At 35.6% G+C, this 16,136-nt stretch overlaps 1 protein-coding gene across 6 annotated transcripts in view; it reads right to left on the reverse strand.

Annotated features, from left to right (window-relative positions):
• Positions 1 to 2,127: 2,127 nt before the first annotated feature.
• LOC145673752 (putative serine protease K12H4.7) overlaps positions 2,128 to 16,136 on the reverse strand; it is a 72,571-nt gene continuing 58,562 nt past the window's right edge. For all 6 annotated transcript variants that reach the window (XM_081743497.1, XM_081743496.1, XM_081743498.1 and 3 more), the window contains exons 9-10: positions 8,246 to 8,370; positions 2,128 to 4,104 (exon numbers count right to left, since the gene is read on the reverse strand). In XM_081743497.1, coding sequence (XP_081599623.1) covers positions 8,261 to 8,370 — 110 coding nt within the window. In that variant the 3' untranslated portion in view covers positions 2,128 to 4,104; positions 8,246 to 8,260. The remainder of the gene's footprint in view (positions 4,105 to 8,245; positions 8,371 to 16,136) is intronic.

Raw genomic sequence — 16,136 nt, forward strand, 5'->3', positions numbered from 1 at the left:
ATATCGATTAGTCGATGTTGTAGATATTCGATATCGACATCAGAAAAATTTCGAATGTTGATATCGCACAACCCTACCCCCAATAAGTTTTGTCTCACGATCGCCACCCTAACACCTCAGACCGCTCTACGAGTGCTGTACATGATATTTCGTGAAAATAGGATACTTGAAGAAAAGTTATCGTTAACACACTTTCATCTTCCAATTAACTTGGGCGCGGTGGCTAAATGGTAGAACTCTTAGTTCTAGTGCGTAAGGTCCGTGGTTTGATCCCCTCCAAAATAAGTTTGTGGTGGACAACATCGTGTCCGTGGGTTTTCTCGGGATACTCCCGCTTCAACCCACATTCGCATTTCAGGAATTCTTCGATCATCATTCATTTGTCTTAATCACCGTGTCCCTTATCCTAAAGGGCATAATCGTGGGGCATTAAACTGAAAGGCTTCATTTCATTTTTTCTTCCACCTAACAAACAAAATACTCACCCTGTTTCATAGAATTCTGAGACTTTTTTACATATTCGAAATACATATTTTGTAAAAATGAAGGGGGACAAAATTCACTCCTTCATATTAAGCAGTGGAGATGACTGCGAAGTTTCACATATTTGCTATAGCACATATTACATCAAAATGATTTTTTTTTTTTTTAACCATACATTACGATATAATGAAACGTAATATTTGAATCGGGGAAAGAGGAGAAATATTCAGTTGTCATTACTGGTTGATTTTAAGCTCAAGCATCTGGATGGTTGCGAAGCCCCAGAAATAATATGTATACGCCATACTGTGTCAGAATCGAATGGTTTAACAAAAATTACTGGGGAACATTTTTTTTTTTTAATCGGGAGGGATTAGCACTCGTCATTCTTGATTGATTTTAACCCGAAGAATTAACTATTGTAGATGAGCCGCAAATATCATACAGTATATACATCACATTGAATATAAATCGAATGATATTTAAGAAATTATTGCGGAACTTGTCCTTACAATATCTGAGCAGCGGTAATTAAACCTTTTATTCTTGGCTGATTTGAACTTCATGCATGGGGATAATTGGAAAACCTCAATGAAAATATACGCCACACTACGTCATAATTGGGTTCTTTTGGTCAAAGTTAACGAGAAAATTGATTTTTCTTATTATATAATTTAAATAACGAAACTCGTGAAATTTTGGACAATTTGATATCTTTTACGTGCTTCTTTAACGATTTCAACCGCAACTAATGGAGACGATGCAGCCGGCTAAGAGAAAATATACACTATGTTTGTCAAAGTTGAATAATCTTCACGTTGCTAATACTGAAAAATTATTTTGCATGTATATATTCTTACTTGCAATATGGGGTGAATGTTGTCCTCGTTTCTCTCTTATTCTTGATGTAATTCGAGCCCAAACAACAGGATTATTTCGAAAGGCTGTGGAAAGCCACAAACCAACCTTCATTAAAATCGGATAAATTATACGGGAGTTTCTGAAGAAAAGACAGATGAGCAGGTCACAGACACACAGATGCTAGTTGAATCGAATGATAGAAGCTTGCTACGCTCGCTTCAACTGTAACTAGTGAGCTATGGATTGCAGAAGAAAGAGAAAGTATTTCTTCTTTCTCTTTTTGGTAAGTTGCAGATCATCACATTAAACTTGACCAATTTCACTAAATTTCATAGAAGTCGGAGATTCATTTAGAAATTTTCGGGAAACATTTCTTCGATCAGAGCAGAGTTATCTTCCTCCCTTATTATTCACTGATTTCATTCCCAAGAATTGTGGGGAAACCTTGCAGAACACACGTACGCACCATATTCTCTGAAAATCGATTTCTTTTAACGAAAGCTATCGTGGGAAATATATATATATAATCACGAAAAGGGTATTAAGTTCGCTTCTTCACCCTTGACTGATTCTATTAAACACACATGGTTTATGCTTAATTCCAGCTCCTGTGTGAAACCAAACATAATATTAGAGGGAAAAAATTTGAACCAATTAAAAGTAGAATAGTAAGGACAAATTACTGTTTTATGCTCCTAAAATAATTATTTTAATAAGAATATTGACTTTCCTTACAGTGTGGCACATTGAGGGGAAATATATTGTAATTAAAACTTCAAAACGTAAAAACACCTGAAAATATGTCAGTATATTGTCCTCATTACAAATCAGTATTTCCAAACCTACAATAATTTTAAACAAAATTTCAGATGAATATTCTTAACAACTGTATTGAAGTTTGTTACAAAGAATCATTTCAAAAGGTTGACCCAAAATGTCTACAATATTTACACACAACTTATGCTAAATGCATTCCATTTCGCGCTAAGTTTAATAAAATACAAAAAATATCTGCGTTACACATGTCACAAGATAAATTTGAAACATACTGAAGTCTCAATTTATTCCCAAAACTACATTTGAATTCATAGGTAGAGACAATTGGAAATACCGCCTGTATGTATCACTTCCAGGCGATAGAACAATGGTTTTTGATTGTGTAAGTATATTCTGTACAGGACTACGAAAGATTAATATAAATATAACTGATAGCTTATTAGTTACATCACCTTACATTAAAGTATAATACATCCTTCTACTCTTGTGTCTTTGAAAAAAAAAATCTACAATATGGTTAGTACATGAGCAAGCTCATTATATAAATTCATTTTCTCATCAGTAAAACCCGTAATAGGATAGTTACATTTACAAAGAGACTAATCTATAATAATTTAATTCAATTCGTTTACTTTGATTTGTCAACTCACATACTGTCTTATCATGGTAAATTATATGAAAATACAGGATGTTTCAAAACAACACCGACAATGTTTGGGAGGTGATTCCTGAGACCAAGATAAGACAAAAAAGTATAGACCAACCTCGGTGCAGAAATTCGTCATTTCGAAGTTATAGGCTGCCAAAAACATGAAAATATGAACTTAAGGTCCATATTTCAATACTATGAGATCTACTGCAGTCGGGTCAAGACGACTTCTTTTAGGAACTAAGGATGTACGCTATCCAAAAATCTATGTTTCAGAATCCTAAGGTACTCAACAACTATCTCTATAAAAATTGTTGCGGAAGTACTGCAGGATTCTGAAACACATATATTTATTTGCATATGGCACATACTAGTTCCTAAGTGAAGTTTTGTCCCGACTACGGTACGTCCCACAGTATCTAAGCTATGAGCATTTAAAGTTCATTGTTTTCATCTTTACGGCAACCTCCCAAATATCTCCCAAATGAGGGATTTCTGCACCCACGTTGGTCTATACTTTTTCTCTTATCTTAGTATCAGGAATCACCTCCAAAACGTTGTCGGTGTTGTTTTGAAACACCCTGTATATTTCTAAACTACAACACTGATTTTAGGTTAAAAAAAAAGTGAATCTATTTTTTGCTATATTGATATTTTACATTAACTATGTTTTATGAATAGAAACACAGTTGTACAACAGGCATCTAGCTGAAATTTCAACTATACATAACAACTTTCAAGCAATTTAAGAACAAACATATTATTTGCACATCTGTAGACTTTTTTTAAAAAAATTATTTTGGTCTTCATATCACATCTAAAAGCCTAAAGATGATATAAGAAAAATGGAGAAAACAGTATTTCAAAATTAAATATTACATTTGAAAATGAACGTTACAATATACATATAAAATTTTAATTATCTGTCATGAGTTTAAGTTACAATATTTATAACTGAAGGAAGACCAATGTGATACATCATGGAATCAACATATGATTAATTACTTAAGTGACAAAAAAGAACATTACTTCATTTCTATTAAATTTTAAAAATTCATACGTCATGTATGCACCAAGAAACCAACACGCCCAAGAAAGATAAGAAATGCTTAACTTTCTTTGTCCCAACATCAATTTTACACAACGCAAATAGTACACTAGAAACATGTACTGAAGAAATATCACGATATATAGATAGCAATTCAACTATGAATCCAGATAATAACGAAAAAGCCCCTTATCACAGTACAAATATCACAGAATATTATCAAACAGGCACACACACAAACATCAGAAATTTGGTCCATATATTAAGATACGAATATTTGGTACACCTGCAAAAACAAAAAATAAAATAGTATTAAAGGAGCTTATTTTGTGCTCTGTAAGTAAATATCAAGAATTCATGCAATATACAGGGTGTTTCAAAAACACCAACAACATTTGAGAGGCGATTCTTGACACCAAGACAAAAAGTATAGTATAAGACGAAAGTAAAAGACCAAGATAAGACCAACCTGGGTGCACAAATGCTTCCTTTCGGAAATATAGACTGCCGAAAACTTGAAAATATAAACCTTAAAGGTCCATAGCTCCAAAACTATGGCATCTACCGTAGTCGGGTCAAGACTTCACTTAGAAACTAGTATGTGCCTACCCAAAAATTCATGTTTCAGAATCCTGTGGTACTTCCACAACAATTTGTTCAGAGATAGTTGAAGCCTGTACTCAAATTATATGCCCGTAGCCAAACTCCCTTTTTTAAAATTTGCTTCGTGAGTATCTTAGGATTCTGAAATGTGGATTTTTGGATAGCGCACATATTAATTCCTCAGTGAAATTTTGACCCGACTCGGTAGATCCCATAGTTTTGGAGCTATGGACCTTTAAAGTTCAGTTTTTCGTTTTCGTCAGCTTATAACTCCGAAAGGAAGCATTTGTGCGCCCAGCTTGGTCTATACTTTTTGTCTTATCTTGGTGTCAGGAGTCACTTCCCAAACGTTGTCGGTGTCGTTTTGAAACACCCTGTACATCTTATGTATTTCATAAACAAAATGAACACCTTTCATTGCTTCTTTATTTGTCATTTTTTAAAATTATAACTACATAAAAAACATTTACATTTCTATTAATCATGCTCAAATATTAATCATAAAAATTAACGTGGACCATAAAAATGTATTTGTGTGAATACTGTCTACAGAATTTTGTATATGAGTCGCGAGAATCTTAGATTAATTAAAACACACACAGGTTAAACACATTTACCTTGAACGTATATCAACAACACTGTCAGAAAGCATTTCGGATGTGTTATGTAACATCTGTTACAAATGAGTTAATTTTTCGATCATTCAAAGTCGTATGAAAATGTTCATAAGTTTAACTTATGTACGGACCAGAGAGGATAAAATAATGCTGTTCCTCAATCATTGTGACTAATGCATACGGAATTCTTGAAATGAGGTACGACCATTAAATGTAGATCGATACCTTAACATTATTGCATCGCTGTGGTAAGGAGCTTATGGCCACAAGACTTGGACTCCTTTTCCACCATAACACTTGTTCCAAGTAGCTAGGCAGTAAGCTATTACGAGGCCTTGGCTCATCGAGCTTACAGCTCTGATCTGTCCTAATATCATTTCCATGCTTTCGAGGACTTAGTGAAGATGATCTACATTCGGTAGGACCAAGAAGTGTCGTAGAAGACACAGCATTGGATAGTCACAAGAATTCCTCAAGAGAGACATCTCCCGCCCTATATCACAGTAAAAAGTATGTGTTACCAGTGGTGGTGTGTGTTCATATGCGAAATCATATCTTTGTTTTATCGGCTTCTCCAAAGTATTATTTGATGGACCCTTGAAAATTCCAAGGAAATTGAAATACTGAAGAGATTTTTCTTCTATTCGATGAAGAGAAATTAGTAAGAAAGCAAAATAGACACATTCAATGCCATAAAAAATACCTACAGTAGTAAAATTCGCTAGTATGCCATGCAGTTAAACAATCATAACGTATCTAAGTGTAAATAAAAGTATAAAATAACTTAACAAAACTTACAATAGTTCTAAAGGTGGCTATAATAGGGAACTTTCAGCTAATGTTTGAATCAAACTCTGAGTATGGAAAAATGAAGAGATTATTATAGGTGGTATCGAGTGAGTCTTGTTTTACTGGTATGTCAATAGGGATAGCAATTAGTATTTTAACGTAACAAAGTTTTCAAAGTTATATTTACTGATGTATTGCCGCATCCAAAGAATTCAAACACAAAATATGCATCACAGTATTGCGAGCGGTGATGATATTTAGAAAGAAATGTAAGCACAAGCTAGTGCTCACCACAAAAAACAAAATATCTTCCAAGATTAAGTAGCGCTTTCGGAAGATCCTTCTTCCATGACCAGCTTAAATCCAATTCGAAGAGGATTCAAAACATGGAGGGGAATGTGGATAGGTACAAAAATGGTTACAAGCATTAAGAAATGTGGGCCACAATTCTTCTGTTAAAAATAAACACACGCAAATGGTCAGTCACTCGTCACTGTTCACTGTTTTTTCCCCTACCTTCTAGACGGCGGAAATACGTAGTAAAAACACTGCTCCAAATCACATTTATTTCACCTTTATCTAAATTGGGTGTAGGTTTCTTTTCATGAATGTAATAGGATTCTTTAATTTTTTATTCAGTTACTGTTTTTGCTTTCTTTATTAAACATGAATCATCAATGCTATGCTCATACGTAGTCTTTAAGATGTGCTGCCAATCCAGATAACTGTTACAAGCTACGAGATTTCGATATGCGAATGTGCTCAGCTATTCTGGTACAAATATTCCTTTTTGTTTGACCTATATACACTTTGTTACACTGACATTTAACTCGATAAACACCACTACTTTGTTGAGGATCGGTAAAAAAATGCTTTAACATTTGATATGTACTTTTCTATGGATTTAGGAGGAACTTCTGAAACTTTGATGATGGGTTTTTGAAGAAAGAAAGAAAGAAAGAAAGAAAGAAAGAAAAAAAAAACAGTGACGAGTAAGTGACCATTTTCATTTTTCTTTTTTTAACAGAAGACTTGTGCTCCACATTTTAAAATCCTTTTAACTATTTTTTACCTATCCACATTCCCCTCCATGTTTTGAATCCTCTTCGAATTGGATTTAACCTGAAGATGGAACAAGGATCTTCCGAAAGCGCTTCTTAATCTTAGAAGATATTTTGTTTTTTGTGGTGAGTACTAGCCTTTTGCTTACATTTCTTACTTAAAATATGCATTGTTGAAGCATTCGACGTACAATGAATTCAGTGGTCAGTTGGTAGCACACACAGATATTCCATGTGTCCCCTGAGTCCATGGTACGTATAAGATCAATAATGTCTTTTAGAGCTTAACAAACCTAAGACAATATGGTATAATGTGCATAATTGAATCCTTCCATGGACAAAATTCACGGTATGAAGTCTCAGGGATCGAAGCTCGGTCAACAATAGTCAATAATAAAAAAATATTCTACTGTCGAATTTCAGTGTTTATGTTCGGTGTAGGATATGCAGAAATTCCACGTGTAATTCAAAGGAGCGAAAATGTACATTCGTAGTGACCATAAGGGTTTGACACAGTTAAAGGACATGCGTAACTGGAACGCAAGATCAATGCGTTGGGCACTTGAGTTACAGCAATATAATTATGAAGTAGAATTTATCAGTGGAAATTCTAATGTATTGAATGATTGTTCAAAGCGGATGATTCCGATAGAAGAAGAAATCATAGTGAATGCTAACCCCATACAGGTTATTCAGTATGAAGTGTATGATTTTTAGACCCTGCAACGGTCGCGAAATTACAATGGGAGTGGTATGCTTATCGACCCATAGTTAAACATTTACGTGGTGAAAGTAATGAAGAAAATTTGACTTTTGGAAATAGTTCTAGAAACTGGAAGCAAAATTATAGGTTAGAAAATGGTTCGAGATTTTCATTTTCCAATGATTGGAATTTGTCAAGCTCTTATCAAGGCTTAGATTCTACACTTAAATGAAGCAAACTTCCTCAATAATTTTTGCTCAGTGGTAAGAACGCAGCCTATTTTGATTTCCATATGTGAACAATGAGTTTATTTTGAAAAGCAGTCCAATAAACATAGATTTGTATTGCATACAGTATATCTTGTACGGAAAATGCTGAATATATATATATAATAACGAAAATAGTAAACCTCACATTCAACGACCCACTACTATATTTTTACCGAAATTATCAAAGAATGTAATAGAATCCCATTATACAACTATGAGAACTTACGAATATTCATTAAGATTTAATGTGTTTCCCTTAATAGTGTTACTTTTGATGATTTTAAGTGTCTGTAAAATAAGAGTGTAAGATTCAATTATTGAATATTAATTAGCCTTAGTGAGAATTTATGTACTCTTAAATTATGTTTGCTTAGTTATTATGTACCTGCATTAGAGAACCTTATTCCAAGATCCATTTACCGATCAGTTTCTTAACTTCTCTCCTTGCTGCTTGCAATTGAGGTAAATCGTTAGGAGTCGCTGGATACATATTCGCACAATGTGCTGCACCTGAAGAACAAAAGAAAGAAGTTGAATTACTTTCATTACATAATGAGACTTAAGCTGTAATATTTCTCAAACCAAAAATAACTTTCAGCAACAATAGCTTAAATAAGCATTGAATTTAAGACAAAATAAGTGAGTTTCACTTCACAGTGTGAAAGTACTGGACTTCCAAACTATACGATTTCAATACTCAAACTTGTAGTAGTATATCTATAACTATCGGTTGCAATAAAGGAATAAGATCAAAATTGCAACCTGTTCCTCGGACGTTAAATCTATAGCAAAAGCCCATTGGTTGCTATCTCGTACCGTTTTTGCTCCATGAAGCTTAATATTAAAACTGAAAGTGCTAATTGATATTTCACTTTTGACTGCAATAAAAAGAATAAAACCACAGCTGAAATATATTACTGGTAATATATCCATATCAAAAAACTGCTAACAGCTAAGTATTTCCGTTTTATCCATTATGCGATCACAGTTGCAACCAAAAAACTGCAGACTTTCCACCACTTTCGGCTTCAACAGATGGATAAAAATGGAGACAAAACATTCCCAGAACGTTGATTCGTTGATTTCAACCACTTCTCGATCTCTCTTACTGTTTTTGCTCTATGGAAATCCATTCTGAAACAGGAAGTACTAGTCAATTTCACCCACTTCCCTTTTCCGTAGTGTCTTGAAGGTAGTGATGACACGTTCTTTTAAGACGCTGAACCGAATGCAAAAACCAGCTTGTCGTTATCTATTACAGCTTCTCTTCTATAGCAATGAAACCGGAAATTGTTAATGGTTCTACCACTTCCGGTTTAAAGAGAGAATTACACGAGATGAAACTTATTCTTGGAACACTGACTCGATAGTAAAGAAACGCTTCTCGATATCGTTTACCGTTTTCGCTTTATGGAAATCAATATTGAAACCGGAAACACCAATAAATTTCAACCACTTCCGGTTTGGGTACAGTGCTCCAGGTGGTGAGGGTATGTTCGTTCTCTTGAAATGCTGATCATTTGAAAAGAAAAAAAAAACTTCTCGCTATTTGTTATCGTTTTTGTTCTATGACGATAAACGTTGAAACCGAACATGGTTGATTTAGACCACTTCCGGTTTGAATATAAAGTTAGCCTAGGAGACACAACGTATTCTTGTGACGCTGAATCAATTGCAAAACCCATTTTTTGATATATTTTACCGTCTTTGCTTTATGGAAATAGTACTGAAACCAGAAGAACGAGTAAATTTCAACCATTTCTGGCTTTTGTATACTGTTGCGGATGACGATGGTATGCTCCTTTGAGATGCTAAATTGACTGCAAAAAACAGCTAGTGGCTATTTATTGCTGTTTTTGTACTACGGGGAGAGAAACGCTGAAACCAGAAATGGCTAATTTTAAACACGTCCGGTTTGAATAGAGGATAACGGAGATGGAACCTATTCTTGGGACGTTGAATCGGGCACAAAAAACCTTCTTGAAATCTCTTACCGTTTCTGTTCTGATGCCTGTCAAAAGATAGACAGACGGACGGCTGGACATGGACATTACCATTCTATAAGACTTCCGACACTTATGAATAGCATAATTCGGAAGTCTAAATAGGAGATGTTATACAAATGCACAAATGAATACATTCGGAGCCTCATAGGTCTTCAATGAATAAGTCAAACGCACAGGAATTCCAGAATGCTTAGTTATTTCACAAAATTTAAAAACAGTCCGGTTTACGAAAGTTATTTTACAAGACAGGAAATGTCTCCAGGAGTTCAGAAGTCAACTTGAACATGTAAAAATAAACATATTTGTATATCAAAATGTAAAATAAAAGTAAAGATCACGAGCATGCAGAAAGTAATTGATTCCTTTATTTAACTTATATGTCGTAATGCGAAAGAATCGTGTATTAAAAAAAAAAAAAGCTTATTAAGCTTGAAATAAAAACTAGTGGTGAATTATACTTAGATATAAACAGAAATTAAAGAAGGAAGTTGCTATATTTCGAGTTAATTAATTATACTTTCAGAAATAAGAAGTGTAATCTAGTATAAATACAATTATCAAGTTGGAACTTCGCTGGTCATATTGGTTGACCCTCAACTGACTTCTGTTCTTACCATGAACAACCACAATTGTCTTGTATTCTTACTTATTGCCAGCAAACAGTGTTAATGCAGCATTAAATCATCCACTTCTACTTAAGGATTTACCAAACCTATTTTTTTTTCCTACTTACTGGCAGGATGAGAACAAGTCTTACATAATTATTACAACGTTCCTACTGATCTGGAGAAAATCTTTCCCCTGACTTTTGGCAGGAAATTCCCTGATTTTCATGACAGGTGTCGGAAGTCTTATAACCATATCATTGACACATAAATAAGGATTAAATAGCGGTGAATATTTATAAATGATAACATTTATTCTACAGACACAAATAGTAATCAATTGCTCATACGTACATTTCACTCACCTCCCATAAAAACCTGAGCACTGTCCCATCTGTAATCATTAACATCTACTCACAATCGTCTGACAATCAATTACTCTTAAGATATGATACTTCTTATACAGCTCAAGGCAGATATCCCCTTTTAAGAGGCACCAGTATTACCCCCAGGTAGGAGTGGCAAATAGCCTACCTCGCAACCATCAAAGGTATCGTGGTGAGGTACCACGTTTACTCCCGGACCTATTGATCCATATTAATGATCCGTTTGTTTTGGAGGCTAATAGCCACGCAAGCTGACACCTCACCTTCCCCGGTCGGCGATCTCATCACCACCTTAACCCATGCCTTATCAGCTCATGCTCTACAAAAAATAACTTAGTACAGGCGACGATCTTTTAATTCTCTGAAGCCACGCGTATACCAATTCAAACAAAGAGCTTTTATTGGTGGCCAGCGCATTTGGGCTTGAGTCTCTCCCCATTTCACAGCACAGGCTAAAGGACTGGTTATGGCGGGTTTCAATAGACAGGAGGGTAGTAAATTGCACCACCTGCTTTGACGTTTGCATCAACTTCTATGTCTGACATATTAAAACGGAGCATCACGAAAGGTCGAGTCACAGCACTTGAAGGACTCTGGAAAGTATACAAGGACACGCAGGCTAAACTGAACCAGGTTGTGCTGAATGGAAACCTTCTTCAATGGAAGCTCCGATGTCGTGCAATTGTTCATCGCAGGGACATCATACTGAACATGGTCGGAAGTGGAAAAGGGGTACAGCCTAAGGCAACAGAGAAATTCACTACCATAAGGATGAAACGACCTTCTGTATATGAGCGCGCCAGGAGAGGCGCTAAATTTCATCCTGGTTTTAAAAGTATGACTGAATAGGTCTGGCTCTGTCTATTGGCGAATCATCTTGGAATACCTGTTACGGAAAACATCTGTATCGTACTATCCATATGGCCACTCAGAACGTCTACATAATCACTCATAGCATTCGTTACTTGATAATAATAATAATAATAATAATAATAATAATAATAATAATAATAATAATAATAATAATAATAATAATAATAATAATAGGATTAACGGTTAACATGAAACTGTAGCCCCATAGTAGCAACACAGCCACCTCAATCAGTCCGAAAATACGCATCTCGGAGCATGTTGTATATTCTCACTACCATACTTTACGCGTCACTGCGTTGGTGATAATGATCAGAAGTTTCGAAATTGTAATTCATTCACGAATATTGATATTATGAAACTATCGTCATAACATGGTCGTAGAAATAGATTCTTTCAAGCGTCAATTGTTTTCTGTAGTCAGTTGTGCCGTATTAGCTCTACGGTTCATTGACTGTTTTGGATAACTTTGCTCCAACTAACCGCGTGCCCACATCTGTCCTCTTCGAAAACCAAAACGGTTTCCCCACTTTTCATTACCGTTTGCCTTATTGCACACACGGAATGTACTTCTTATCATCGGATGGCATTTAGCATCTACACCATATCCACACATAAGGTCAGTGTTTCATGCCATATACTGTGTTTTGAGCTATCCTCGTTTGTGTGTGTATACCCACCGTCGCTGACGCGCCTGCTCCCGACGGACGCACCCCTTGCCCCTGCTCGGGCTACCCAGTTGCGCTCCTGCCCTAACTCGGTTAGACATAATTCGTACTTTTTAGTGACCACCTAGTACACGTTGGTTAATGTCTTTTGCACAATAGTTCTTATCGCGTACGTACTCTGAAGTCTCCTAAAATAAATCTGCACAGAGGGATGGAATTTCACGACCCCATCGACGGCTCCGGAGCCAATACTTGAACCAGAGTCACTACCAAGTGATTTGGGGGAGAAACTAAATAATAGCCATAACATCGAACACAGTACTAACGTAAGACAGTCGCGGTGCACTAATGTTTATCTGTCCATTATTTTGACAAAGAATTAATATGAAATAGACGCACAAACATAGCGCATACAATATCCCTGTAAAATAATAATGTCGGTAGTAAGAATAATGAAATGAGAAAGAAATTTTATCTGCTACTCGTTACACCACGTTTTGTTTTAGAGGGTAACTCTACAGTCATGAAGCGCAAAAATTAAAAAGTGCTATCAAAACAGATAATCGGATAGTTCAGATCTATAAAAACAAGAGTACGAAATTTAAAACATGTTGTCAGACATTTTTATCAACAAGGGATACAAAGAAGGATCATTTATAACGCCCTGCAAAAGTTTTGAGCTACGAGGTAATATTGAGTGTGGCCGCGTTTCAGGTTGCCTTACATATGAAGCTTCAATGGAAATCGAATGTCGATCAAACAGGACTTCATTAACAATTCAACTACGTCCACCTTTTGTGTTGCCAAGGTGGCAAAAGTACAGCAAACTACCAAAGCCAGGCTGAAAGTACAAAAGTGAGTCCACTGTCAAAATAAGGAAGAAACCTCCAAAGTATAGGAAAGATCTGGGGAGCGATCAAGTATTGGGTATCGTAAAGTGCATCGTGGAAAAAGAGCCAAGATTCTAGTCATAGATATTACCAGTGATATAGCCCAACACCTTAACCGTACGTTTGTGGATGCAGAAGGCCATATTCAACTGAAATATGAACAATCATTTAAACATGTGCAGAAGTTACCTCAAACATTTATGATCTGGCATGCCTTTGAGAATAATGGAGAATGTTCTAAACAGCCTATTACAAGTGGCTTCATGAATTTTGACATAGATCAAAATGGATGTTTGAAATTCGGATTGCTTTCCTGTATTCGTAAACAACACAGTTTGTATGACATTGTTCATTCTTCGGATTTGAATATCTCGCACTATGTAAGAAATTACAAGAGTTCCTGACCAGTAACCAGATCAAATTCACTGCCAAGGGCAATCTTCCTAATGTTCCGTAAGTTAGAGGAATTGAAGAGTTGTGGTCAATCTGTGAAACTCGGTACACACTCGGCAGGACCAAGAACCTTTCGACAGTTCGAGGTTTTATGGAAGAGAATTGCTTCTATAGTCGCTGCCAAAATGGGACAATGTATGTAGAAAATCAACAGAAACGTTGGACTGATTCCTTGAAGTGTTCGAGGGCTCTGATCGTTACTGCATATAAGTAGTGATGCTATATTCCATTTTGCACTTCGGCTTTGCATCTTGTATTCTATCAATGTAAAACTGATACCATTTGTGCCTGTACTTGTTATCTGTTCTTTATCTGGATATATGCAGTGATTCGAACTAACAGATCAGTAGTAACTAAGCTACTGGTAATAGGTATCTTTTTTGTACTTTTTACATGTAGTCGATACACTTTGGAATCCGCAATTTGCACTTTCTAGTACTTGCTTTTTTTCAGACAAAATTCAAGCGTATCCATTTAATTTATTTATTTATTTAAACACATTCTTTCCGTGTTTGATTGTTTGAAGTTTCGTTCAACGGTTGGGGGAAGCGGAGACTGATAAATTCCAATATGCAGATTTTCCAATCTTCGTGGGTTGCACACGGATCGAAACGGAGAAGCGTATTCGTTTTCTGTTGCATATTTGAGAAAAACGTTTATTTTCGTTTAGAGGTGAAAGGAGTAATAGGTACATGACTGCAGCGTAAACTCTGTCTAAAAAGGAAATTACCAAAATGCGCATTGAGCAATTCGTCAAACTACTAAAAGAGATCACAGTAAGAAATATGGTACTTTAAATTCTGCAATATTATTACTGTTTAACGAAATATAAATAAATAAAATAATAATAATAGTAAGTTGTCCAAAGATGAGATATATCAAGCTACAGATCTCAAAGAGCTGAAGAAAATAATAGGGGTCAGTGTCAATTCTTATGACTAGCTTACGAGAAAATCGACAAGAAGAATTATTTTGCAAACCTAAATTACTGATGTCGAACGATAACCATGTCCTATACCAAACCAAACCACTTGGCGTAACAGCTCAGTTTGTGAGCCTAAGCCTGCTCCAGCGACATCCGCTAGCGACCGGCCGAACTACGTCCAACCTTGCGGCGAAGCGCGCTGCGACACCCTGTCCCTAACAGGCGCATCAGGATCTTTCTAGACCTAGTGGCCATCATGTGACTCCTCGGTTTGCCTAACGACGCTGGGTGGAGGACGAAAATTGGGAAGCACTGTCCGGGAGTCGAATCAGTGACAGCGCATACATAAGTCCAAACTCTTAACTACTAGACTACAGTGTCCCCTTAACTATATCCTGTATTAAGACGAAACTAATACTGTGGTGTACATATAACAATCAAGCTTTTCATCATGGCATTAGAAAGATGACAATATACAGTATGGTTAATCCTTTCTGACCGTGTGATTCCATTTGGAATCACAAGCTTCCTTGGCTTTCATAGCGCATATATCGTGCCGAATGATTCCAAGTTGTCTCATACGTTGTAGTTATAGCACCCTGGCAATATATGATTTTGAGAAAAAAATAAAGTTGATTTTCTCACTTCCTTAGTCTTAAAGATATAATCCATTAAAATTTAAAAAAATCAACATTTCCAAAATATAATTCAGGTCAGAAAGGGTTAAAGCGATTGAGCCCAAAATGATGATTAATTCTTAAACTTTAATTCTTTTTAACTGTAGTACTGTCCAAAAGAAATGCATACATCAATTGATAGATAAAGAAAATGACATGCTTGTGGATAAATCCTGATGGGCAGTTTTCGAGGATTTTTTTAAAAAAAAAACATTTTTATGGAGTTGCAAAGCATCTCATTGTTTGATAATCTGATGCAATTGTTAGTTTTTATTCTGCTAAAAAAATACTACTTATTTATTTATGTATTGTATCAATTATATATGATACTCTGCAAAGTAGTAAATGGTATCTAATATTGATTTCTCCTAACAGCGTGACCCAGTACTCCTGACAGTGCCACACATACCACTCGTAACTATAGTTATTTATTGTAGTTATTTATTTTTAAAACATGACGTCCGTGAACCTGCCCCTGCACTAATTTTAAAACATGCGCCAAAAATCAGTGCCTAATTAATGCTGACTACCTATAATGTTAAAAACATTTGTGCTGTTACACAAACGTCAAAAAACAAAGAAAAAAACAAAAATCCGGGTGAGGCTAGGTTCACGCTAGCCCCACCTACTCAAGTGACTGAGATCAAATCCATACACTAAGTTAGTGCTGACGATATCGCCTAGAAGGAAAATTAGTGTTATTTATTATCTTATCATAGAACTGAGGGATCGATTGATTCTTTTGATGATGCCGTCATTGAAGATTTTCGAATTATTTTGGCCTTCTGATAACAGC

Source organism: Thermobia domestica, chromosome 17, assembly GCF_964235325.1.
Source record: "Thermobia domestica chromosome 17, izTheDome1.hap1.1, whole genome shotgun sequence".
Taxonomy (NCBI): Eukaryota; Metazoa; Arthropoda; class Insecta; order Zygentoma; family Lepismatidae; genus Thermobia; species Thermobia domestica.